The following is a 26,902-nucleotide window of genomic DNA, read 5'->3' as shown; positions in this document are numbered from 1 at the left end:
TCAACAAAATTGGAAGTGTCAGCCTAATGTGCCCTAGTGGCCAGTTTAAGAACGGCAATGAAGCAGAATTTTTGTTATATGGGAAATCGATCCTATAAAATCCATTTAATATTTATTTCTTTTAGTTACTGATGTCATTTGCCTTCGTACTGCCATCTTCATTTCATTCTCTTCCCTAGAATCTTCAGATGATTCTTATGTATCAGCGGATGAAGATCCGAGGGAGGCTCCAGTGTTTGAAATTCCCCTTCAAAGTGCCCTGGTGAATGCCGGCTCCGAAGTTTTATTAAAATGTATTATAACAGCGAAACCAAGTCCAGAAGGTTAGTACTGAGCACACTGTATAGATGGTGTTATATACCGTCACATAAATCTAGTCTATGATGTACACTGTTAGTACTGGGATGAGTGGTATACATATCTCCCAACATTTAAATCCACAATCGTGGGACATTATTAACTCCCCCATAAATCCGCCCAGGAAGGCCCAATAGACTTCCCAGAAATGCCCACCTTTTGTGATATTTACATAAGCCCCAGCCCTTACTAGTAAGGGTATGTGCACACACACTAATTACGTCCGTAATGGACGGACGTATTTCGGCCGCAAGTACCGGACCGAACACAGTGCAGGGAGCCGGGCTCCTAGCATCATAGTTATGTACGACGCTAGGAGTCCCTGCCTCGCTGCAGGACAACTGTCCCGTACTGAAAACATGTTTTCAGTACGGGACAGTAGTTCCACGGAGAGGCAGGGACTCCTAGCATCGTACATAACTATGATGCTAGGAGCCCGGCTCCTTGCACTGAGTTCGGTCCGGGACTTCCGGCCGAAATACGTCCGTCCATTACAGACGTTAATGTGCTCGTGTGAACCCAGCCTTAGTTTTTAAAAAAAAATCCTTAAAAAATGGGACACTGGGGAGGTATAGTAGACATCACGGTGACGGAAAAAATTTTGTCTCATTTTTGGTCCCACTGACAAACCGAAAACTAACACTGTTATTCATGGCCTATTGTCTGGAACATACACTGAATGTCCGCCTTATTAGAGACGCCCATCTAGTAGCGCGTTGGACCTTCTTTGGCCTTCAGCAATTCGTCGTGGCAAAGATACCACTTGGTGTTGAAATCATTCTGCAGGAATATTGGCCCATGCGGACAGGATGTAAAGTTTCCTTCTGCCATGGAGTAATCATCTGCCATGAAGGGATGAACTTGGTCGGCCACAATGCTTAGGGAAGCCCTACTGTTCAACCGTCCATCCACAGGTATCAGAGGAGCCAGGGTGAAGAAAACAGCCCCCCACCATCACTCCACCTCCACCAGCCTGAACTGTTCACACCTGACAGGACGGGTTCATCCATTCATGCTGCCCGCGCCAAATTCTGACCCTCCCATCAGCACGGTGCCACAGAAACCGGGATACAACTGACCAGGCAATGTTTTTCTACCTCTCATAATCTAATTTTTTGCTCTTCCACCCACTGGAGTCTTTCCTTTCTATTTCTGTTGGACAGTAATGGCGCTGAAACTGGTCATCTGCGGTTACGGAACAACGAGTTGTGCGTTCAGACACGTTAGTTGGAGCACCAGCGTTATATGTTGCTGCGGTTTTCTTGACTGTGCGCCGCCTGTTCATCAGAATGATTCTTCACATCCTCCTCTGACCCCTTTCGTTGTTGACGTCCGCAGGATCCCCTTTTGCTGGATGTTTTTCCTCGATCACACCATTCCCTGTATACTCTCCACACCATTCCCTGTATACTCTCCACACCATTGTGCGAGAAAACCCCATAAGGTTCTCAGTTTGTGAAATACTGGCGGCGGCTCGTCTAGTGCTGATGACCACGTCTCGTTCAAAGTCGCTCAGATCGCTCAATTTTCCTATTCCAACGTGGATTCACACTGACCCTGATCCACGGAAAGCTTGATCTCTTGTCTAGTTTCCACACAGGGAAATTCCAATCATGAAAGAGTAGGTGTCTCTAATAAAGTGGCCATTCACTGTATATCTATATATTTGTACCTAATGGAGTGAGAGCAGGATCTAGATGAAATGCTCATTCTCTAGGAACCCAGAGCGGCAGACCCCACCGCTCAATTTAAAGGGAAACTCCACCTTGGAGCCCCCGTTATATCAGAGAATTGTATTTGCAGCAATTTCCCTAACACCTACTTTTATTACCTGAATGGCTTTCCTTATGGACAGGAGTGATTTTGGGGTTATAAAGCAAGCCGCTGCAGGGAACTCCGATTCAAATAATGCTTTCACCATTCATGGAGACCTTATTCTGCGAATGGAGAGAACATAGACATTGGTGCGGAGAATACTGCAGGATAGTTTACGCAAACTGAAGCGCAGGCTGGGTTCACACGAGCATGTTACGTCCGTAAAGGACGGAACATATTTCGGCCGCAAGTCCCGGACCGCACACACTGTAGGGAGCCGGGCTCCTAGCATCATAGTTATGTACGACGCTAGGAGTCCCTGCCTCGCTGCGGGACAACTGTCCCGTACTGTAATCATGTTTTCAGTACGGGACGACAGTAGTTCCACGGAGAGGCAGGGACTCCTAGCGTCGTACATAACTATGATGCTAGGAGCCCGGCTCCCTGCAGTGTGTTCGGTCCGGGATTAGCGGCCGAAATACGTTCCGTCCATTACGGACGTAACATGCTCGTGTGAACCCAGCCTAAAGGGCCTGTTTTATGTTCATTTATATTTAAAAGGATGTTTCCTGGGGATTTGGGGGTGTTCGTGGGCAGAATAGAGGTGGGCGAAAATGTTCTGCAATTTGTGAGTCAAAGGTTGATAGTTATAGTAGTGTGGTCGTGGGTATAACAATGGCCTCTGCTCTCTCCACGTGTAGCTGTATATGAATAGGTGGATACTAATAATATATTATGCTCTTTCCTGGCAGTCATATGGAGGAAGGATCGAATCCCTCTAAAAAATAGTCCTACCCATCAGATTCGGGCCGAGGGAGAGAGGCACACTCTTATGATACGCTGGGCGCTGCCTTCTGATTCTGGCATTTATACAGTAACGGCAAGGAATGAAGTGGGTGAAGCCAGTAGCTGCGGAGCCCTGACCGTCAAACCAGGTAACTGTGAGCCCAGCACACCCAATATTTGTGTTTTTAGATAACTGAGGTCTGAAATAATACAACATATTGATTTGACCCCCAGAAAATGTGGGGGGTCCTGAGACTTGTCTTGAGTTATAATTATTGTGCTACATTGTTGCAAAACACCACAACAAAACCAAGAAGTGTGGATTCAACATTCTAATAATCCTTTTAAGTCAGTTGCTCACCTTTTTCAAAATATCTGCTTTCTGTTACTGAATGGAAACATTGTTGTGCGCATTCAGAGGCTGAAAACACATCCTGATGTGTTCTACAATAGACGCCCGCTCAGATGGCTCGGAGGGCCCAGTCAAATCATCTGAAAAAAAAAAAAAAAACAAAGGGCCCACCATCACCTGCTTCCTATGAGAGCCCGCCGCAGTTATAGTGTTATCTATGGCAACTGGTGCACATGCCATTTCACCTACAGTACAGACCTTCTAGGGGGACACGGGGCCTGCACTTTTCACATAATTGAAAGTACACAGCTAAAGGCTCATGGTTCCTGGTGCAAAAATTCCGCCCGTATCCCATCCCCCAATACCTCTCCGGGCCCCTACACAGTAATAGTACCCCACCGCAAAGTTTTAGTTCCGCTTTTGTTCCCCTACAAAGTTTTATAATGTTCCCACACATTAATAATACCCCCCTTTGTGGCCCTACAGAGTAAAACCTCCCCCCATGTGCTCTTACACAGTAAAATTTCCCTTTTGTGCCCCACAGTGCCCTTCTTTGTGACCCCACACAGTAATAAACTTCTATGTGTCCCTGAAGTAAGTAGCCCTCTTTGTAGCCCCCAAAAGGTAATAGTGCCCCAAAAGTAATAAGTCACCTTTTGTAGCCCCCAAAGCATGGATCCTTCAATCAGACCCAAGATCAGACATAAAAATGGCATTTATTCAGCGCCCCTGGCTTCTCATCAGGGCCCGCCCGGGTCCCCACAGGCTGCTTGCTGTTAGTAAATAGCAATATTATTGTCTAAATTCAGAGACTAAAAAACTTTACAGACCTAAAAGTTCTCACAACAGGGTTTTATACAATTGTATCCAGTCTAGACAATCTTCTACTCCAGACTGATACATATTACCTACACCATACCTCACAACCGTCCCAGATCCAGTGGGATAGTCCCAGATTTCAGAGCACTGCCAGCTATCCTTTGATGCCTGACGCATGTCCCGCTGCCTAACTGTACCTGCATCCAGCTCCCTCCAACACCATTCCCTCTCTGACCCCTGCAATTGGCGGCTCCATGCAGGTCGCCTGGCCGCAGACTACACAGGACAGAGGAGGACTGCAGAATGACTCGCTCCGTTCGTTGTGGGAACAGGGCTGGATGAGTATTAATTTAAGGGGCACAATTTCTGTCTGGGGAGGCACTAAGGGGACATCCTTATTGTGGGGAGTGACTAAAAGGGCATCCTTATTGTGAAGGGTCACCATTACTGTGTGGGCGCTAAGGTGACATAATTACTGTGGGACGGCACTAAGGGGACATATTTACTGTGTTGGGACACTAAGGGGGCATTGTTAATGTGTAGGGGGAACCGTTATTATGGGGGCTTTAATGGGGCAACCAAACTTTGTGGGGGCACTAAGGGGGCATCCTTACTGTGTTGGGCATTAAAGGGCAGGCTTGCTGTGTGGGGGCACTAAGTGAGAATTTTTACTGTGTGTGGGGCACTAAGAGGGCATGCTTACTGTGTGTAGGGGCACTAAGGGAGCATCCTTACGGTGTATGTGCACTAAGGGAGCATCCTTAGGGTATGTTCACACAGCTTATTTACGGATGTAATTCGCAATGGGCTGACGTTTGTCTGTTCACACGAGGCGTATATTTACGCGCCGCTGTCAAAAGACAGAGCGTAAATAGACGCCCGCTCCAAAGAAGTGTCATGTCACTTCTTCAGACGTAAATGGAGCCGTTTTCCATGGACTTCATGGAAAACCAGCTCCAGTTACGTCCGTAATGGACGCGGCGTTCAAGCGCCTGCACATGTCGGTACGGCTGAAATGACGGGGCTGTTTTCTCCTGAAAACAGCCCCGTAATTTCAGCCGTTACGGACGCTGCCGTGTGAACATACCCTTACTGTGTATGGGCACTAAGGGGAGATGCTTACTGTGTATGGGCACTAAGGGGAGATGCTTACTGTGTGTGGGGCACTAAGTGGGCTTCTTTACTGTGTGTGGGCATTAGGGGCATCCTTATTGTGTGGGGGCACTATGTGGGCATAATTACTGTGTGGGTACTAAGGGGGCATACTTGCTGTGTGTGGACACAAAGGGGGCATGGTTTCTGTGTGGGGCACTATGGTAGCATTAACAGTGTGGGGGGCACTAAGGGGGCATATTTACTGTGCTGGAGCACGAAAGGGACATTTATTAATGTGTGGGGGCACACAGAGGCATTGTTGCTGTGTGGGAGCGCTAAGAGGGCATCCATACTGTGTTAGCACTAATCAGACTTTCTTACTGTGCACTAAGGGGGCATTATCACTGTGTGGGGGCACTATTACTTTGTGCCACACAGAGAGTCCAAAAGGGTACTACTGCTGTGTTAGGGCACTAAGGGGGCACCATTACCTTAAGGGGTTACAAATGGGCAACCTTGGTCTGTGGGGGCACTAAGGGTGAATCCTTACTGTGTGAGGGCACTCAGGGGGCATCCTTAATGTGTGGGGGCAATATGGGGGCATCATCACTGTGTGGGGGCACTATTACTGTGTGCCACACAACAAGAGCACTGTGAAAGTGTATGGGGCACTAAGTTGGCACCAAGTGCTGCATAAAAGAAGGCACTATTCCTGTGTGGGGGCACTAGCACGGTGTGGGGGACTATTACTGTATAGGAGCAGCATAAGTTTGGGGGCACAATGAGGGACAGTTTTAATGTGTGTGGCACAAAGGGAAGCACTATTACTGTGTAGGGAAATATTACAGTATGCCTTCAATCCTGAAAATGAAGGGGCCGCAGCGCTATTTTAGTAGCAGTGACACTAGACTGGGCAGAATTGGGCATAAATGGACAAGGATTTGGTGGGGTAAGATGCGTGGCTCAACGTAAAAAAATTCCCCTGAGTGGTCCCCCTTTTTTCATTCTTTGAAAGTTGGAAGGTATAGCGTCTACACTGATATATTGTAGCAAACTATAAGGGCAAGAGAGAGATTTTTGCTACTGATGTATTTATTTCAGAGTATTGCCCTAGACTGGATACAATTGTAACAAAACCTCAGCTGTGAAAAGTATTCGTTTTGTGCAGCATTTCAACATTTTAATGTAAACCAGAATGTACAAATTCACGGACAGCAAAAGAGACCTTGAAAATGATGAGTGATCGATAGAAAGACTTGCTATGCCACCACTGCGGCATGAGGGATGACGTCGCACTTACATGGGGATTATGGCCCCTTTACCACCCATGTACAGATACATTTCATTCCTATTCTATAAAGCCGGAGTATTAAACCTGGATTAATGTCGGTCTTGTATAATAAATTCTATTCTCATTAGCTCAGCATCTGCTGCACGTTGGAATTTGACTCTCACAAGTGTCATTGCACAAAATGACCGTCATTGTCGGACAGTTACGTGTCTCGGGCTTCTTTGGTGGCAGGAGGAATTGAGAAACCCGAGTCCCCTATGTCTCTGTGAATAGTATTTATTGTGATCAGCTGTGTACACTGTCAGAGGGCACTGGCAGCGCCGGCTTCTGTGGGGCAGGAGTGTCCGGGGACGGTGGTAGCTCCCGGTCGCTTCCAGTGCCACCGCCGCCATCCCTCCCTGTCCTGTCTCCTGCACCTCTCTGTCCTGTTCACTGTCTTTCTTTCTCTGTTCGCTGGTGGGAGGGAGCGAGGAGGGTGAGAGTCTAAATACAGCAACAGATTGTACTCGAGGTGACCTCGTCATGTTCAGTCTCTCCACCCTTCTTCTTTCCCTCTCTTCCCTCTGTGCTTTTTCCTTTTTATGTGCATCCTTCTTCTTTCTCGGCTCTACCCTCCCTATACACTTTCCCTTTCAGCCTTCCGTCTTCTTTCCCAACTTACTTTCTTTGTTCCTCTGCCCTCCTCGTCCTGGCGGCACCCATTATCTTGGACGCCTTTCCTCCACTCTTGGTGCACCTTTTCGTACTTTTTTGCTTCTTTTTGTTCTTCATGTCTTAGAATAGTCCGAGATGTTTCTGCGGGTCTGTAGCCCTAAACTGGTGAGTGTTTCTGTGTCTGTCCTTCTCCTTACGTGTCTCGTTCTCCGTGCAGATAGCAGAGGCTCCACTCAGTTCTTTTTTTGGCAGTCAGGATAGATGCCAGTGCTCTGCTGGGAGGTGGTGGTGGTAGAGGGCGAGGGGGGGGGGGGTGTTTTTGGCAGAAGGCCATTTTAGACATTATTGAATTTTTGACTAACAAAAATATCCTAAGAGCACAGAAGATGCAGCTAAGCAATGACAAAACTTTGTGGAGATTGTGATAGACGTTACTGAGCTTCTTATAATCGTAGGGTGTCTTGTTTTGTTGACTAAGGCAATAGTCTACAGTGTCCTAGCTGGAACCTTCTTCTATGATTGTGCTCCTTGGCATCTAAAGTCTTCATGCTGGAGTTTTATTTAAAGCTATAGGCAGGGGCAGACATATCATATCATATCTGCAACCTGTGCAGTTGCACAGGGGCCCACTAGGTAACGGGGCCCCTTGCCGCTTCCTACTGTATTAGATTGCGTGGAATACATTTCATGACTCTAACAATCCAGCAGAAATTCTGAGACACTTCAGGTGAATGCTATTCAAGAACAAGGGGCCCATATACTGGTTTTGCTTGGGGCCTATTACTTTCTGTGCCCCCGCCCCCCCAGTATAGGCCCGTACTAGTTCACAAATACATTGGCATGCCTTATAATTGTGCCCAAGCCCTGAACATCTATAAGACCTGTGGAAAGTAGGATCTTCTAGACGGGGTACCCCTGCCCAGGGCTCCTTAACTCTATAAGAACCCCAACATTAACAACGAAATGTGGGGGGACTGACTTGAGGGTCACATCAACCCCCTCTCTCCTGCAAGGGAATTGGGCACTCATGTTCTGGGATGGGCAGTGTTGGTTTGAGTAGGCACCATGATGGGGGTCCTGTATTGACTTTTGCTATTGGGCTTTCCTCTCTTTGTGCACTTCCCAAGCCTTCTAAGGATTCTGAAGCTCTTGTCTTCTTTTCTTCCAGCACCAGCCACAGAGTCTCCTGTCCATCGTGGTACCCCTCGAGAAGTTCTGAGCCCCATTACATCCGATGATGAGTATCTGAGCCCTCAGGAAGATTTGAGTGAGCCTGCAACACCACAGCACGGCATGGCTGGCAAAACCACCATCCAACACAGTGTGACCTTTAAAGCCCCTCCATCATTCAAGGTCAGATTCGAGAGGAGTTTTTTTGACTATGCATGCGGGAAACTACTGTAGTAGATAGTGGGGTCTTAAGATGGCCAGACACATAACGTCGGCTGAACCTGTCGATTTTCGGCGGGACTGACCAACCATCTAATGTGTATTAGATGTTCGGCCAAACTTTGTTCGATTTTGGGGGGGGGGAAGGATCGGCATGTTAAACTTCCGAGGACAAGAGCTTCTTGGGTCTCGAGGAGATTCCGCTGCCTGCAACAATCCCCAGTAGGAAGAGACAACTGACCAATAAGAATCCGTTTTCAACTAGTGATATCAAAGCGTAATCTACTTACAGCTGTAGAAGCGGGGACACTGCTGGACCACCGTATCTGCAAGGGGCATTGGGATGGTGGGGGGGGGGGGGGGTCTATGGGACCTTTAATATGCCACAGTACCCCACTGCTCTTGCTTCCATACTCCCCTATATCATTATCCATTGAAATATGTGTGTTCCTCTTGTGGTGAGGTATAGTGTGGGATATGTTTGGTAGAAGGGGAAAGCTTTGGCGGTGGGGAGGTTTCCCGAAGCGTTTACTGCACTATGGGCACGTTTATTTTGGCACTGGCAGAAGGGTAACTTGAAGCTCTTGGGCCATTTAAAATACTGGTGTTTGGCATTTGGGTACCCCCTACAACTACATGCCAGGGCACTGGAATAGCAGTATTGATATAAATATATAAATGTTGTAACTGGTATAGGTGTGAATTACCCTTTTATGTGACTTTTCCTTAGGTGGCTCTGTCAGACCAGATGGTATTCGAGGGCCAGGAGATTATTCTCCGAGTCCAAGTGCAAGGAGAGCCCAAGCCAATGATAAGTTGGTGAGTATTTATTCACACCGTAACATAAGTTAAAACCTAGGGTCAGTGTTTACAGTCCAATACATTGTACTCTAATGTTATCTTGCTGGTCTTGTGTCACTTCATATACTCCAGTCACATCTAGAACTGTATCCAGAAATCTGCACATACTTAGATTTGATCCCAGTCTCCCTGGTGATTCAGATTCACATGTTGCTGAAAAGAGCATGCTCTGCTGTGCTGCATTGTGGGAGATGTAGTGTTTATTCCCGGCACTGTATAGTAGTGTGATGTAACTTTTCCAGAAGGCAGTACAGCAGTGTGCATTATACAAGTCTAGCTAAACTGTAAGGGGTTTGTCTGTCCCATAACGTTAACTTATTCCAGTATGGACCAGCATGCAGCTCTAGAATATAATCTAGACTATACAGATTATAATTGGGGACCAGTGTAAGTAAATTTATGTATTTGTAAGTTACTCCGCTTCTTATCTAGATGTAAACTTAAAATTGATGCTCAAGTGTAAAACCTACAGCGTAAGTTCTTAGTTCACACAGTACCCTTGTTCTCAATGTCAGTCTGCTAGTGGACAGCATTTATAATTTTGTTGGTGTTCAGTTGGATGGGAAAACATAAACCATCAATTATTTCAGATTTAAATAAATAATTTGTATTAATAATTCCTAGAGTGGCGTTCTCGTGTATTTATACGTCTGTAGACGACAAGTACAAATTCTTGGCCGCGCCATCAATTTATTCTAAATTTCTTCTCCCAATCGTGGACAGGTTGAAGAATAAGCAGCAGGTAAAATCCGGTGGAAAACATCACATGACGGAGGAAGATGAAGGCGTATTTTCACTTCATATTGCGGTGTCCGAGAAAAGGGATTGCGGATTTTATACCTGCAAAGCAATAAACGAATATGGAACAAAGCAATGCGAGGCCAAGGTAGAAGTAAGAGGTAAGACCAATCACAGCATTAACTCTGCCCCCCTGAATATATTCTATAGCTACAAAATGACATGTATATACGATATATCAGTTGTGTAGTAATGTACGGAATATTTGTGTAAGTGTCAGGGCAATATTTACTATACACACCTCCCAACAGTCCCATTTTTTTATGGGACTGTTCTGTAAAGGGACATCATAGAGGCGGGATATGCAGATTTCCATTTTTATAAAATGAGGCTGAACTTTTTGAGATTTAAGTGTTGAGAGGTAAGCTATATAGGCAAACCCGACACTATCCTAGGTCAGAATAGTTTAGAGGGCTGCAGAGTAAATAAATTATATGTTGATATGTATTTTTTTTAATTATTATTATTTTTATATGTTTCTATTTTTATTTCATTATTTTTATTTGGATTATTTTTATCTTATTGTTGTTTTTTATTATTTTATTATGTTTCTAGTTTTTTTATTTCAATTATTTTTTTTCTTATTATTATTATTATTATTTTTTATTATTATTATTATTATTATTATTATTATTATTGTAATTGACTTTTTTCCCCTTAGTGATAGAGAAGGGGTGGTTGGTTAGTGGGGCAAAGCTATATTGAGGGCACAGTTGTACATTTTGGATATATCTTGGGTAGCAAAAAGGGGTAAATAAAAGACCTCTCGGCTTGTAATGCATAAAAACTGGACACAACCAATCACTTTAGCCCTTTATTGACTGCCCGTTATTCTGTCCCGCCATGGACAATCTGGGCCATTATTCAGAGGAACCTCTTTTTATGGCAGATACGGAGTCTAGTGGTCAGTAAGCTGAAGCGTTTTATTGTGTTTTTTGTTTTTTTACTACTTTTGCTTTTACATAGCACTCAATGACTGATCGCGTGATTACCAAGGACACAGTATATAGTGAAAGCTATATGGGGCTATGAGGAAAAACACATTAAAACCTTTATACACTTGCAAAATGCTGCTTAGCCGTTATAGAGCAATTCTGCCCTTACTAGAAAATACACTAGAACGTACATGATCTGCAACACTGTTTAGTGTAATACAATTTTGGACCTTCCTGGGGCAAAAATAGCAAAAACATTTCATGCTGCCCCTATATGGGGTCTCGAGCACACGCAGCAATGATTGGGAAACTCCTACAAGTTTTAATCTAGTACTTACCAATTGGATCATGTTCTCCGGACTCAAGACCATTAAAAGGGCATTTGGTGTGTTTCTTTTTCTTTTTGTTTTTTTTTATTTTATACAGGGATGACCTAAATATATGAATATACCTAGGATGGAATTGCTCTTAATACATTCTTTTTTTTTAATTAAAAAATTAATGGTTGATATCCGATATTTTTGAAGATTTGGTTTTTTTATATATTTTTTAAAATTTTTCATGCTAAAATTCAATTTGCAAAAATGCTGTAAATCCTACAGTTTATGGCTACAGATCTGATTTTCCAGTACAAGGGTCTGCGGACTTACTTTTTTTCAATATTTTTTCTCCCGTAAATCTGTACTGAGCTCTCTGATCTGGCTCATACTTATTCCTGATAGAGATAAGTATGGCGTGTTGGGTTCTGGGGCTCCTGGGTTGTGGACAAAGTGACAGTCACCTCCTGTCACTCTCTTCTCCGCATAGGAATAGACTGCATGTTGCCTTAAGCTGAGCCTTTCCCTGGTTTTTGCATGGCGCCACCATTAAAAACCACCAGCTGCATGCGTAGCTTCCAGCTGGGAAGTTGGGTACGGGCAACAAGCTATGCTCAGTGACCAGTAACACTTCAGAATGAGAGGCATGACTGGTAATGCAGATGTATAATACAGTCCACAGAAGCCATGATCTACCATTGAATGACTATGGATTGCTATATTCATCGGCCCTATCATTGACTGGCATGGTACTTGTATGGGGCATCCACAGTTGCTTGAAAAAATTTAGGGACTGCATAGATGTGGTTTTATTAGTTTTACCTTCCATAGTCTATGGCTATTTCTCTTCCCCTTCAGCTGGTTGTAGTAGTTCAGATTCATTACTAATGATTTGTCTTTATGCCTGGGTGACCACCATTATAGTACGTGAGCTATAGACCCAGAAAATGTAAAAAAAAAAAAAAGTTGTATTTCCTATACAATAGACTGCCTCTCCATGCTACACAGACTTGTTTTAGGTACCTCCCTTTAAGTCAACTGGAAGTTTGAGAAGACTGCCCAAAAGATTATGCAACCTGTGATTGCCTGTGTGGGGTCAGGTGGCATTGCCCTAGCAGCATTTATTGCCCTTGTTGAGTGTGCTGGGCCTCTTTGGGTACCTGGTACTGCAGGAATAAGAAAGATTGTAAATTATGATATCTGCATATGAAGAATGAGGGTGGGGGGATTATGTTGCAAGTTGAGAAAGGGATTTTAAGGAACATCATATGTAAAACTGAGACACTGTGTCATGCCTAGTGCAGAGCCTATGGGGGTGGAGTATGAAACATTGATGTAGGGATTCTGAAAGAGAGAAGTCTTTTGTCATGCACCACCCCCTTTTTCCCGGAGTTTTACTTAAATTTAAAAAAAAAAAGACTACTCAACCAATAACGCAAGATGCCGCCTGATATACATTTAATTCCTATAGTTTAAATGCTGATTACAACACCCCGGTCAATTTTGTAAGGTGGCCATAGACAGATAATTTAATATGTCCCAGTGACACCGGAAGAATTTCACTTTGCTCAAGGCCTTAAAGGATTTGTAGGAGTTTTATGGAGACCATTTAGGACTCTCATTTTGTAATATACATAGTATGAAAAGTTCTTCCCAAGACCAGATCTTGGGAACTGCAGCATAAGGAAGGTGGTTCATTATTTACAGATGCACCTCATCAATATTTAAGTCCCGGAAGGGTCCCTCAATTAACAGAGGGCCCCGGTCCGTCCATGATAATGGGCCCAGCCACAACAGGACCCACGAGGACCAGCAGCGGAAACTTGACTTTAAGCTCCAGGGTAAAAAAAAAAGCTAAATCTTTAACAGAGCCCCTCCAAACTATGACATGCCAGTGCTAGCGCCCTCTAATGGGGCAGAGGTGCAGTTTGGCCCCTTCACGCACCAGCGCGCAGGTGTGTCCACAACCTCTGCACTGTCTATAGTTCTGTCCCTCTGCAGAGGTTATAATGCATTTAATAGGGGACGTGCACATAGAAGGATAACGCATCCTCACAAACATCTCCCATGTGTCCCAAGAAGTCTATAAAAAGGTCAATAACCCAAAAATCATTCTCAATCTTTTTAGAAAATGTTCAACAAACGTCTGAAAGTCTGAAATGTCACAGGTTTTGATTGCTGGGGGTCTGAGCACTGAGACCCCCACCGATCACTAAAACGAAGCGGCAGAAGCGCTTATGTGAGCGCTGAGCCGCTTACTTTCTGTTCAGCTTTTCTCGGATAGCCGAGTAGTTGGTGTAGGGACTCCATAGAAAGTCTTTGAATCCCTACAACGCTCAATCGTCTTTCCGAGAAAAGCCGAACAGAAACAAAGCGGCTCAGCGCTCACATAAACGCTTCTGCCGCTTCATTCAGTGCTCGGACCCCCAGAGATCAAAACTTCTGACATGTCACTATGACGTGTTAGAAGTTTGAACATTTAGTTACCCTTTTCAGTGATCCTAAAATGTTTTACTGTGTATAATACAACAATATCCAGCGTTCGACTGGCCCTCTAGAGTAGCAGATGTTCCCCCGGGGGCCCACCAGGCTCCGGCACAATAATGAGCCCCAATGATGCAGCAGAAGATCCTCATTTGGAGCCAATCACTTACCACTAGAAATTATTATTTATGGGATTATTCAGTTATAACCTATTAGTTTTTATCATTGTACACACAGGACATATCATCAATAAGGCCTAAGATTACGATGCAATTATAAGGGACGAGTCCGTGTTCTGTAAAGATGGAGGGGGGTCCTCAATCATCTCCTGGGCCCATGACCATGTAGGAGAACAGCCCTGGTATTTTTTGTCCTTCTATCGGACATCTAGGCTCCATGACAACTTTTGGTCACCCTTAAATGGTGGCATTTCCGTGACCAACAAGGGGGAGAAAGTTGCGCAATAATCACAAAAATTCCAACATGGTTAGAATTTTTGGGACAGTCACAAGTCACTCATAACATTTCCCTCGTAGCAAAACATTGAGGTAACATAGGTGCGATTTTACCACGCTCGTGACCAAATGTCGCATTGGAGCCGTGCCGTTGCCGTAGATATATTGTACCTTAGAGCTGCTGATAGTAGTCTATGGAGAGGGCGAATGAAATCGCATGGGTGCTTGCTGTATTATTTAGAACAGAACAGGTCAATGAATCAGAAGGTACACATGCGATGTCGTGCACCCCCCTCGGGATAATATCAGGGGCGATAATGCGCAATATTGCACTAATTCCGGGTATTTCTACAAAGCAATTTCTATAATTTGGTTGGTTGCTTTAATTTTCCTACGTCATATAATGAAATATCTGATTTATTTCTGATCTAAGTCTCAACCAGAATGTTTTGGTCATGTGAACTAATCTGTGCTTTGCATATGACATATTTTTGACGATTTATATCCAGATCTATCATTTCTTAGTCGGCTAACATTTCCAGTCTGATTTTCACCTACCTGCTGATAAATGTGCATGTCCAGCTTTTGGCTTTGCTGCGTTTTATTGTTGTATGCCTAACACTGTAACTGTGTGTTGCATTTAATCTGTTTTTATTCCTGTGTTTCTAATATTTGCCTGTTGTATTTTAAGCACAAAAGATGTGTCAACTTTTTGCGTCCTTTAGCTCATGGTACTATATTTTTAATAAGGCCGGAAAATGTAAAAAAAAATGGAAAGTTCCGTTTGTGTTATAAAAAAAAAAGTTAGACACAGATGGGGGCGCTGTTATATTGACGTCTATGTAAAACATTGCAACCAGTGGTGGTCAAAAGTGGTACTGCAGGTTAAATAAACCATAAGAACTGAGAACTATATAAGGAAACGGCTATAATCGAGACTTTAAGATTTTATTACTATTTAAAGGGGAATTTCACTAAATAAATTATGTTGGAAGATAACATTAGAAGGAATGAATCCATGAGCTTGGACCTCCAACAGTCTAAACATGATGACTCTCTTTGGTTATGTTGAGATTTTCATCACTGGAAATCACCACAAACCTTTAAGGGACTGCACCTTCATTGATTCTGCTGCCACTGGGGCTCATAAGCTGCTTTCCCACACAAGCTTCCAAATACATAGGGCATGATGGGAGCTGTAGTTATGCAACCGCTGTAGAGAGGCATGAGATAAAGATAAATACATAAATGTATTACATTTAGCAGCACAAGCTGAATTCCTGCTGAGCTTGTGGTGAGTTTGTGATTTTACACAGCTGTCAATATGACAAAGCAGAGCTGCAGCGTAAAGCATGGTGGACAGAATGGCCACCTAAACCTCTGATATGATAGGAGGTGGATTTTAGACTACCTCAGGCCCTCTTAGACTATGTATAAACCACAGTGAAAACAGGGAGAGAACCTCCAGCTCACCGGTCTGCGTCTCCTGGTAGCGTCAGTCGGATCCCCGCGACGGCCCGCGGTGTGAAATATCAAATGAGGAGAAAGAATTGATCCAGCGCTGATGATGGTATTAAAAGGGAGATGAGAGTCCCATGTTTATTGGAGAAAAGTAGTAAAATCGAACGGGAGACGCAGTCCCAAGATGCAAGTAGTCAGGGTTTGAACCTGAGCCTACGCGTTTCGAACGCGAGCTGCGTTCTTAATCATGGCAAGTAAGGTAATGACCGTGTGTCTGAGCTTTCTCTATAAGCTGGGCAATCAGGTGTTGTGATGAATATGCAAATATCAGTAATTAGTAAACCACGTCAGTTAAAGAATGACTGACGATCATCTGACAGGTAAGTAAAAACAAATTTTGATTGAATAAATGAATGACATATCCACACATTGACATTGTATATACATCTAGTGTATGATGTTGATACAATTTTATTGCAGAAATACAATATATAAAAGTAACTGCGGCATTGTTAATATTAAGTGAGCCCGTTTATAATTGTGTAGCTCATATGGGAAAATTGAGACACACGGCCCTGAAAATACTTGTGCATACATAAAAAACATTACATGTTGACAAATCATAACATAAAAAATGTTAGTATGTAGAAACAGTTAAAAAAGATAATGAAGAAAAGACGGATAATTGTATATTTCTATAGTGTGACGACCTGTTCAAGATCTGTAATTGTTCAAAAGAAATCTCTCGTTTGTAAACTTTGGTATATGTTGAAATAAATAATTTAATTATAATATGATACAAATATGTCAAAGTTATATCGTATTTGGATATTATAATGATCTAATATGCCAAATGAACAGAAACTTATGGTCTTTATATGATCTGTATTGAGGTAACAGTGTGGTATATTCTTGCGAATATGCTAAATGTTGAATGTTAAATATTGATCCTATTATGACAAGATCAAAAATACTAAAATATTGAGTTCAGAATGACCAACAACTAAACAATACTCAAACTCTACAGATACCTCCACTTTTGCAATCAAATCCTACATGAACTGCAATAGTGACCATGTAGTGTATATCATTGAATGCACTACATGTAAACTCAAGTATGTAGGCTGCACTACAAGGAAACTTAAAATTCGTATTTTGGAACATCTTAGTTATATACGCAATCCATCTATTATCAACATATCCAATGCAGCCAGACATTTTGTTACTTGCCATAACAGAAATGTCAATTCTTTCCGCACATATGCTATAGAGAAAACAAGGGGGACAAATAGAGGAGGTGATTTGAAACATCGCTTACTTACACGGGAGGCATTCTGGATTTATAATTTGGAAACTCGTTTTCCGAAAGGACTCAACCTTAGGAAGGATCTTATGTTTCACTATTAACTTACAAATATCTAATATCCATCCCATATTCCAGAATGCCAAGTTCATTCATGATAATGATATGCCATATATACAGTAACATCTAGTTTCAATTACATGTTTTGCTGATCAAATATATATTTTTTTGTCCATACCAACCACATCTATCAAAATTGGGTTCTGACAACTATATTTACGTCATGATCTGTCACCAACTTTATGATATTTGGTTTTTTCCTCTCACACCCTAGATATAGGAATTCACCGGTGTCAAACAATTAACAATACAAACCAAACATTTATCAAGTCTCAATATACATCTTCCTCTCAGTAACATACTATCTAGTTTTCAGAATAATCTATGTCTCAGAATAAAATATTGTCACTCGTGTTAATATTGCTATTGGATCTGTTTTGAACTAATGCAACTATTGATCCAACTATTCATGGGCTACATCTTCACAATATGATAATTCCAACACTAGCAACATATTCATAAATTCTTGACTAGTTATATTATTACTCAACATACACGGTACTCACCTGGTGTTGCTGGGTGCTTCGGCCGGGGTCGCGGGACTTTTTTCTGCCAGACGTGGTCTCTTTGTGGTTTCGTCCCTGTTCGCGGGTGGATTTTCTCCGCGTGGCGGTTTCTTCCGCCCTAATTGTTCATTCTATTTCATTTCAATATATATAGGATACATTATATTCAGGCCCTATAAGTCCTACCAGCTATATATCTCTTTACATATTTTTCTTATATATACGTCATATTATCCTGAAATGCACAATCTTATATTTAGCGGTTTCCATATTAAACGAACATAGACGCACTCCAAACCGGACCTATATTATTGGATTATACACGTTTATATGCAAACAATTTTTACAATTACTCATATCATTTTTTCTTTTATGATACAACTCATTGCAGAAATTACACTTTTATTCTCATTCTGATATTGTGACACTCCCTCTTATATTTACATTTGCATTAATATTACTGTCTATTCAAAATTGGTTCAATTTACTAGTGGTGTATTTTCATCAAAAAAACGGATTCCACCCATACATAGTATTAGACTTAATTCACACTTCACATGATGCGTTAGTGCATATTTTTTCCATTAGCACTATACTATAATAATTATTTACGCTAATATAACAATACCATCATCACGTGCAGTTCATATCTATACCTCAATTGGTGTTTTTTCATAGAGACTCTTCTCTTGCGATATAGATAGATTGTCAGGTGTATATATGGACATATGCTTTCCACTCACAGGCTGTTGTTAGTTATGGGACTTAGTGTCTATTTTTTGTCCAACGTCATGTTTCTCCTCTGCTGAAACAGACTCAGTTGGTCATTCTGAACTCAATATTTTAGTATTTTTGATCTTGTCATAATAGGATCAATATTTAACATTCAACATTTAGCATATTCGCAAGAATATACCACACTGTTACCTCAATACAGATCATATAAAGACCATAAGTTTCTGTTCATTTGGCATATTAGATCATTATAATATCCAAATACGATATAACTTTGACATATTTGTATCATATTATAATTAAATTATTTATTTCAACATATACCAAAGTTTACAAACGAGAGATTTCTTTTGAACAATTACAGATCTTGAACAGGTCGTCACACTATAGAAATATACAATTATCCGTCTTTTCTTCATTATCTTTTTTAACTGTTTCTACATACTAACATTTTTTATGTTATGATTTGTCAACATGTAATGTTTTTTATGTATGCACAAGTATTTTCAGGGCCGTGTGTCTCAATTTTCCCATATGAGCTACACAATTATAAACGGGCTCACTTAATATTAACAATGCCGCAGTTACTTTTATATATTGTATTTCTGCAATAAAATTGTATCAACATCATACACTAGATGTATATACAATGTCAATGTGTGGATATGTCATTCATTTATTCAATCAAAATTTGTTTTTACTTACCTGTCAGATGATCGTCAGTCATTCTTTAACTGACGTGGTTTACTAATTACTGATATTTGCATATTCATCACAACACCTGATTGCCCAGCTTATAGAGAAAGCTCAGACACACGGTCATTACCTTACTTGCCATGATTAAGAACGCAGCTCGCGTTCGAAACGCGTAGGCTCAGGTTCAAACCCTGACTACTTGCATCTTGGGACTGCGTCTCCCGTTCGATTTTACTACTTTTCTCCAATAAACATGGGACTCTCATCTCCCTTTTAATACCATCATCAGCGCTGGATCAATTCTTTCTCCTCATTTGATATAAACCACAGTCACTGATCAAAGCTGTGACTAGGATCAGGTAAAAATCAATACTGAAGAAAAAATAGCAGGTAAGCACTGCCCACAACTGGGCACCCACTTTCATCAATTCTCCCTGTAAATCCCCTTTAAAAGCTGACACATCTAGTGCTATGTACTTGCTTTGCTCACCCCCCGGCATTGCTCGCTGTATCCCCTGTGCTGTGAATGGCTGGCTTGCCCGCACGCTGACTGCAGTTTCTGTCTGTATACAGGGCGAGTCAGATAATCTCCTGTCACTAACAAACTAACACAGGAGCCAAGCTGCAACCCCCAGAAAAACGGATTGTGCCGAGAGGAGAGGGGTCCTGGCCCAGCTGCACCAGGGGGAGGCATAGGAGCAGGACAGACCTCTTCTTACAGATATGACGGAGCAGAAAAAGACATGGCGGAGGTCTCCTTGTGTCACTGACACTCACCCTGAGAGGCCGCTGAATAACGGACTGCACTAAATGGCAATTCCACATCTCCAGCCTCTAATGATAAATCTCTTCTTACTGTTCGTACACCTCGTTACACTATTGCAAAAATAATGACGCCCTTACCCCAAATTTTCCTTTGCCGTAAAAGTCCACGTTTTCAAACTACAATTCCCACAATTCCTTATTTTCCAGAGCTAAGGGATTAGGGCGGTTTTCACCAAAAAAAAAGCACAGTGACGGCTTTAAAACCCCCTAGTCATATAAGGAGGGAAGAGTCATGTGTATAATCTGGTGAAAACAATATTGATGATCTCCATGGTAGACAATTAGATGCTTGCTTTAATTTTGTCACCCTGACATTTCAAGGGAATCTCCACCTTTTATCCTCATGTGATTTTTAGGTCCAACATTCTGCGCTGATTCATTTCTTCATATGTCTTTATAGTGGAGCTCAGTTTTTCTGGTCCAGAGCACCAAATCCCTTACATAGATCTAGAGATAAATGATATCATTCTGGCTATCTGCAGCCACCACTAGAGGGAGCTCAGGAGTATACTGCATACTAGCTATACATTGAACTAAAAAATAACACAGTAAGCTCCTACGCTCCCCCTAATGGTGGCGGCCGACAGCCAGAAATGTATACTTTTAAAGGGGGTTTCCAGCCAATAAAAATAAATGGCCTATCCTCAGGATAGGCCATCAATAGCTGATGGGTCAGGGGCTGACTCCCGGGACCCCCACCGATCAGCTGTTTTGAGGGGGCCGCAGCGCTCGTACTAGAAAACATTCTAGTGTGTCCAGTGCTGATTCTAGCACATGCTCAGTGGCGTAACTATAGGGGTCGCAGCGGTTGCAATTGCAACTGGGTCCCGAAGCCAGGGGGCCCGCGGCCCCCCACTCCACATCTATAAAAAGTTACTGTAGTAACTGGGGCCCCTGTTACTATAGTAGCTGATAGTATACTTACCCTCGTTATAGAGCGCAGCGGAGGTTCTGACAACTCTTCGCGGCATGACGTCACAATGCTGTGCGCCGCGCATGACGTCCCGACGCTGAATGGAGTCAGGACCTCCGCTGTGGCCAGAGCCGAAGAGTAGGGTAAGTAGTCTGCTGGGGCCCGGGTTGTCCAGTCCCTAAAAATATAAAGCCTATTCTCAGGATGGGCCATTAATAACTGATGGGTCGGGGTCCAACTGCCGGGAGCCCCGCCAATCGGCTGTTTTGAAGGGGGTGCAGTGCTCATACATTGCGCTGCTTCCCCTTCATTCCGAATACTTGCTCACACTTTGAATCGCGGCGTGTTGGCGATTCAGTGTGAGCAAGTGAACCGAATGAAGGGGAAGCCGCGCTCGTACGAGCGCTGCACCCCCTTCAAAACAGCCGATTGGCGGGATCCCGGCAGTCGGACCCAACCCATCTGATATTGATGGCCCATCCTGAGGATAGGCCATCAATTTTTAGGGACTGGACAACCCCTTTAAGCCAACCATATGGTAGGCTTAGATACATGGCCCATGTGTGATCCTGTCTGATGGGCCCTGCATCTAAGTATACCGCATCTTAGGCTTAGATACAGGGCCCCAGCAGAAAGTAATCTTATACTGTATAAGATTAGGGCTAGTTCACACTGAGTTTTTTGGCGCCGTTTTTGACGTGGAAACCTCGCCAACAAATGGCCAAAATCTTTTCCCATTGATTTCAAGTGCCATGTCCTTTCTTCGGCTTTTTCGCCTCTGACCTCCCATTGACATCAATGGAAGGCAGATAAAGCGGTTTTCGCAGCGTTTTTTGCCCGCGATGCTCAATGGCCACGGCCGAAAAATGCTGTAAAAAACGTGGCAAAGAGAGTGCAGGCAGGTCAAAATCTGATGGAATTTTGAGGCAAAAACTCAGTGTGAACAGGGCCTTACTGTCTGCTGAACCTTGTATCTAAACCTACCTTGTGGTAAGCTTAGATACAGGATCTAACAGACAATATCACACATGGGCCATGTACCTAAGCCTACCACATGTGTTACCAATGTTTTTTTTTTCGTGTTTGTGTTTCTTTACAGGTTTAGTCGTTGGACTACATCGGATTCGAGGACTACTTTGATGACCACTTTTTTTTATTCTCAATAAAATGGTTAACGACTGCTGTGTGTTTTTTTTTTATTTCAATAAAATATTTTTTTCTGTGTATTTGTATTTTTTAAACTTCATTACTACCACCTTATTAATAGCTGCTGGCTGATTGACCGCATCCATTACTAAGGCGGGGCTTAGTGTTAGCTGGTGCAGAGGATAACACTAACCCCCATCATTACCCCGGTTCCCACTGCCACCAGGGGTACCGGGAAGAGCCGAGTGTGATCCAGTACCGAACCATCTGTAGTGATGGTCGGGCACTGGGGCGGCCACAGGCTGTTATTATTAGGCTGGGAAAGGCCAAAAACAGTGTCCCTTCCCACCCTGGTAACGCTGCCTGCTGCTGGTGTGTTGTATCTAGCTGGTCATGAAAAATGGGGGACACACCACGTAATTTAAAAAAAAACAAAACAATTCATAACAGCCAGATAGAAAATTGCAGCAGCCTGGCATTACCAGAGTGGGAAGGGCCACGGTTTTTGGGCTTTCCCAGCCTAATAATACCAGCCTGCGGCCGCCCCAGTGCCCACCGTCTATACAGATGGTCGGGTACTGGATCACACCCGGCTCTTCCCGGTACCCCTGGTGGCAGTGGGTACCGGGGTAGTAATGGCAGGTTAACCTTTTCCCTGGCTAACATTAAGCTGTAGTAATAAAGTTTTAAAAAAAACAAGGACATAGAAAAAATATTTTATTGAAATATTTATTTTAACCATTTTATTGAGAATAAAAAAAACGCTGTCAACTAAGTAGTCCTCGAATCCGACGTAGTCCAACAACCGAACCTGTAAAAAAAAACACACACAAAAAAAAATGAGTAAGATATAAAAGAGCAAAACAATTATTATTCTTACCTTTCCTGGGTCCAGCGCTGGAGCCGCAATGTCAGCGAGCAACTGTATCAAATCCTATCATGTGTGATACTGTCTGCTGAGCCGCTATATCTAAGCCTATCATGTGTGATACTGTCTGCTGAGCCGCTATATCTAAGCCTATCATGTGTGATACTGTCTGCTGAGCCGCTGTATCTAATCCTATCATGTGTGATACTGTCTGCTGAGCCGCTGTATCTAATCCTATCATGTGTGATACTGTCTCCTGAGCCACTATATCTAATCCTATCCATAGCTATAGGGTCATAGTGTTACAGATATCTCCTCTCCTCTCTCCTGCTCTTGCTGTGATGCTGTCCGTAGCTGATTGGACAGTGTCACAGCGATGTTACACGCCCCCTTGCCAATTACCGCCCCATTGACTCTTCAGGGGGTTATTTACATATTGGGCGCCAAATATTACGGCACTGATATCTAAATAACGAAGGAGGGTAGGAAAAAAATGTGAAGTGCTCCAGAGTTTGTGCAGCCCTCCCCATTACATGCTGCACTCATACACATGTATGGGGAGGTGAAAGGTTCTCTTTAAGACCTTAGTGACGCCCCTGGCTGCTAGTGCTGCATTGTTGGGTCACTTAGGAGACCCAGCGATACAGCTGAAAGCTGCGGGCTGTCGGCCATGAGAAGAATTTAGGAGGTGGGGCTCAAGAAGAACTTTTGCACTGGTGCCCATGAGCCTTTAGCTACACCCCTGCACATGCTCAATCGCGCAGTCCCACCGCCTGGATCCTGCTGTAAACGGGGGGCGGAGTAATTCCTATTATTGAGTGGGCCGGCCAATAAGAATTGGCGCCCTAGAAGCGGCTTCTCGCCAACACTGGTCATATGAGGTAGAACTACCACCTACAAGTGCTGGTAAAAAGAAGCCGCTTCTAGTGCGCTGATAAAATGATGGAATAAAAACAGCAGGGGGCGCCATAACAAGTTGGTAACGGCTAAATCTAGTCGCAAAAACATTTGTTATAAATTATTCCAATTGAAAAAAAATTCTGTCTTGACTGATCTAAGAAACAAATGTGAGGGTATGTTCACACGCTTAACAAAAAACGTCTGAAAATACGGAGCTGTTTTCAAGGGAAAACAGCTCCTGATTTTCAGCCGTTTTTAAGATACTCATGTTTTTCACTGCGTTTTTTTCGGCCGTTTTTGGAGCTGTTTTTCTATGGAGTCAATGAAAAACGGCTCAAGAAGTGACATGCACTTCTTTTTTGCGGGCTTTTTGTACGCGGCCATTTTTCAATACGGCTGCGTATAAAAACGGAGAGTTGGAACAGAACGCCGTTTTTCCCATTGAAATCAATGGGCAGATGATTTGAGGCGTTCACGGCCCGAAAAACGGCTAAAAATAAGCCATGTGAACATAACCTAATATTAAATCGTAGGACAGCCTTTTCGATTCTATATCTATGCAGAGGATTTGGAGCTCCGTATCAGAAAACCAGAGCTCTGACTGCTATAAACATTATATTAAGAAATTATTCAGCACAGAATTTTGGTCCTATGGTGTTAAAGGGAGGACAATCTTTTTTAAATGACACTTAAAAGGTGGCTGGCTGGAGCGGGCAACATCCGGTCCTTATAAGGCCTTATCCCCATGAGCGTTGAATATGTCCACGTGACGGCCGTCACATGGACTCATGTTTTTCAATGGGGCCGTTCACACGGCAGTTGTTTCAATGGACCGTGTGAAGGATCCGTTGAATAATAGAACATGTCCTATTTTGTTCCATTTTCACGGATCCCTCGATAGACTCAAGTCTATGGCGATCCGTGAAAACGGGACCCGCACTTTCCCCACGCTCGTGTGAATCTAGCCCTGCTATCATGGATTTTGGGTCATGGCACCAAAGAGGAGGCCTAGACAGTGGGTAGATCCTCAGCTGTTGTGGCAGGTCTCGCTGAGTCTTGTAGGTTTGTAAACGACTGGTTTATAGCAGCAATGTATTCCCCATGTGTTCCCCATAGACATCGAGGTTCCTTCTGCTTAGAATAATGGCTGCTTTATTTTCATTTTTCATCATTCGATATTTCAATGCCGGGTTAGACAGCACCTGATTTGGTGTTAAGTGAAGAGCATGGCATTTAATTGGTAGCTATGGCAGTGCCAACTAGGCTCCCTCCTTAGCACATGATAGTCATCTATAAACCCACTAATACCACTGTTCTGTAAGTCATCAGCAAAAGCATCAATTGAAGGGAACCTGACCCAAGCAATAGGCACTTTTTAGATCAGGTTATTAGTGGGACGCCCTTTCAACGTGTGCACCCTCCTTTGGCTGAGCAGGCTTCAGTTCAAGAGAGTTGGCTAACTATGTTTTTTTGTAGCTTCTTAGATACAGGAAGAGCCCTCATGGGTGGGGCTTATTTCTACAGGCCCCCTGATTGGCTTTGAGGGGCATATTTTATTGGTGTATTTATACCTAATAGTTAAACTTTAGAGATACCCTAGTCAAATAATAGCCTTGTCCTGGTGACCTGTGTTAAAAACATCAATATTACAGGGTAGCATTAAGTTGCATTCATGAGCATAGTGTCTGAATTAATTCATTTTCAAGTACTTGCAGAGTAAATACACCGGAAACGTCAACTATTAGAAGTCAATATAAATTTTTTTCTTGAGGCCAGTCAGGGATCAGGTATCCAAAAGCTAGAACCTAGGGCCCTTCTTGCTATGTTTGCACTTTTTGTACCTCTGTATACCCTGCTTCGTTATCTAGAACCGTTCTCTTCAGGTTAATGTGGGCCCCTCCACCTAAGACTATAAAAGGCCTCTTTTGCATTTTGGGTATATGAACGACAGCTGTCAATCATCTTGCTTTGCCTTGTCAAAATGCAATATCATATAGACTCAATCAGGACAGCGCCATCTAGAGTCCAAACTGTCACAACAGTTAAAGAGGCTCTGTCACCAGATTCTCAAATCCCTATCTCCTATTGCATGTGATCGGCGCCGCAATGTAGATAACAGTAACGTGTTTTTTTTTTGGAAAAACGTTGATTTTTGCCCAAATTATGAGCAATTTTATATTTATGCAAATGAGCTTTGAAATGGACAACTGGGCGTGTTTTTTTTCGTATGTCCAACTGGGCGTGTATTGTGTTTTTAACTGGGCGTTGTGAATAGAAGTGTATGATGCTGACGAATCAGTGACCAATCAGCATCATGCACTCCTCTCCATTCATTTACACAGCACATAGTGTTCTTACTAGAACGATGTGCAGCCACATACACAAGTGTCCTGATAATGAATACACATGACCTCCAGCCTGGACATCATGTGTATTCACAATCCTGACACTTCTGAATCTTTTCTGTGAGATTCCAGCAAACCGTGCGTAATCTCGCAAGATTACGAGGTAAACGAGATTTAGTTTCCCTTGCTGGAAATCTCACAGAAAAGATTCAGAAGTGTCAGGATTGTGAATACACATGATAGTCCAGGCTGGAGGTCATGTGTATTCATTATCAGGACACTTGTGTATGTGGCTGCACATCGTTCTAGTAAGAACACTATGTGCTGTGTAAATGAATGGAGAGGAGTGCATGATGCTGATTGATCACTGATTTGTCAGCATCATACACTTCTATTCACAACGCCCAGTTAGTAAAACAAGTAAACACGCCCAGTTGGACATACGAAAAAAACCACGCTCACTTGTCCATTTCAAAGCTCATTTGCATATATATAAAATAGCTCATAACTTGGCCAAAAATGAACGTTTTTTAAAAAAAACAACGTTACTGTTCTCTACATTGCAGCGTCGATCACATATGGAGATAGGGATTTGAGAATCTGGTGACAGAGCCTCTTTAAATAGTGTTTGTAGGGTTCTATCATGCAGATGATTTTTTAGTAAAGACCCTATAAA

General features: G+C 43.0%; 1 protein-coding gene across 2 annotated transcripts in view; it reads left to right on the top strand.

The window, feature by feature from the left end:
• Positions 1-26,902, top strand: part of SPEG (striated muscle enriched protein kinase) — a 151,977-nt gene that overhangs the window by 47,200 nt on the left and 77,875 nt on the right. The window contains exons 7-12 of one of the 2 annotated variants that reach the window (XM_075829144.1): positions 180-323; positions 2,925-3,107; positions 8,338-8,522; positions 9,289-9,377; positions 10,143-10,318; positions 19,803-21,146. In XM_075829144.1, the coding sequence (XP_075685259.1) occupies positions 180-323; positions 2,925-3,107; positions 8,338-8,522; positions 9,289-9,377; positions 10,143-10,318; positions 19,803-19,816 (791 nt within the window). In that variant the 3' untranslated portion in view covers positions 19,817-21,146. Of the gene's footprint in view, positions 1-179; positions 324-2,924; positions 3,108-8,337; positions 8,523-9,288; positions 9,378-10,142; positions 10,319-19,802; positions 21,147-26,902 lie in introns of those variants that run through there. The other variant, XM_075829143.1, reaches the window with a different exon arrangement.

The sequence above is a fragment of the Rhinoderma darwinii genome, chromosome 6 (assembly GCF_050947455.1).
Source record: "Rhinoderma darwinii isolate aRhiDar2 chromosome 6, aRhiDar2.hap1, whole genome shotgun sequence".
Taxonomy (NCBI): domain Eukaryota; kingdom Metazoa; phylum Chordata; class Amphibia; order Anura; family Rhinodermatidae; genus Rhinoderma; species Rhinoderma darwinii.
Note: the sequence above shows the minus strand (reverse complement) of the source record. Positions and strands in the feature narration are given on the sequence as shown.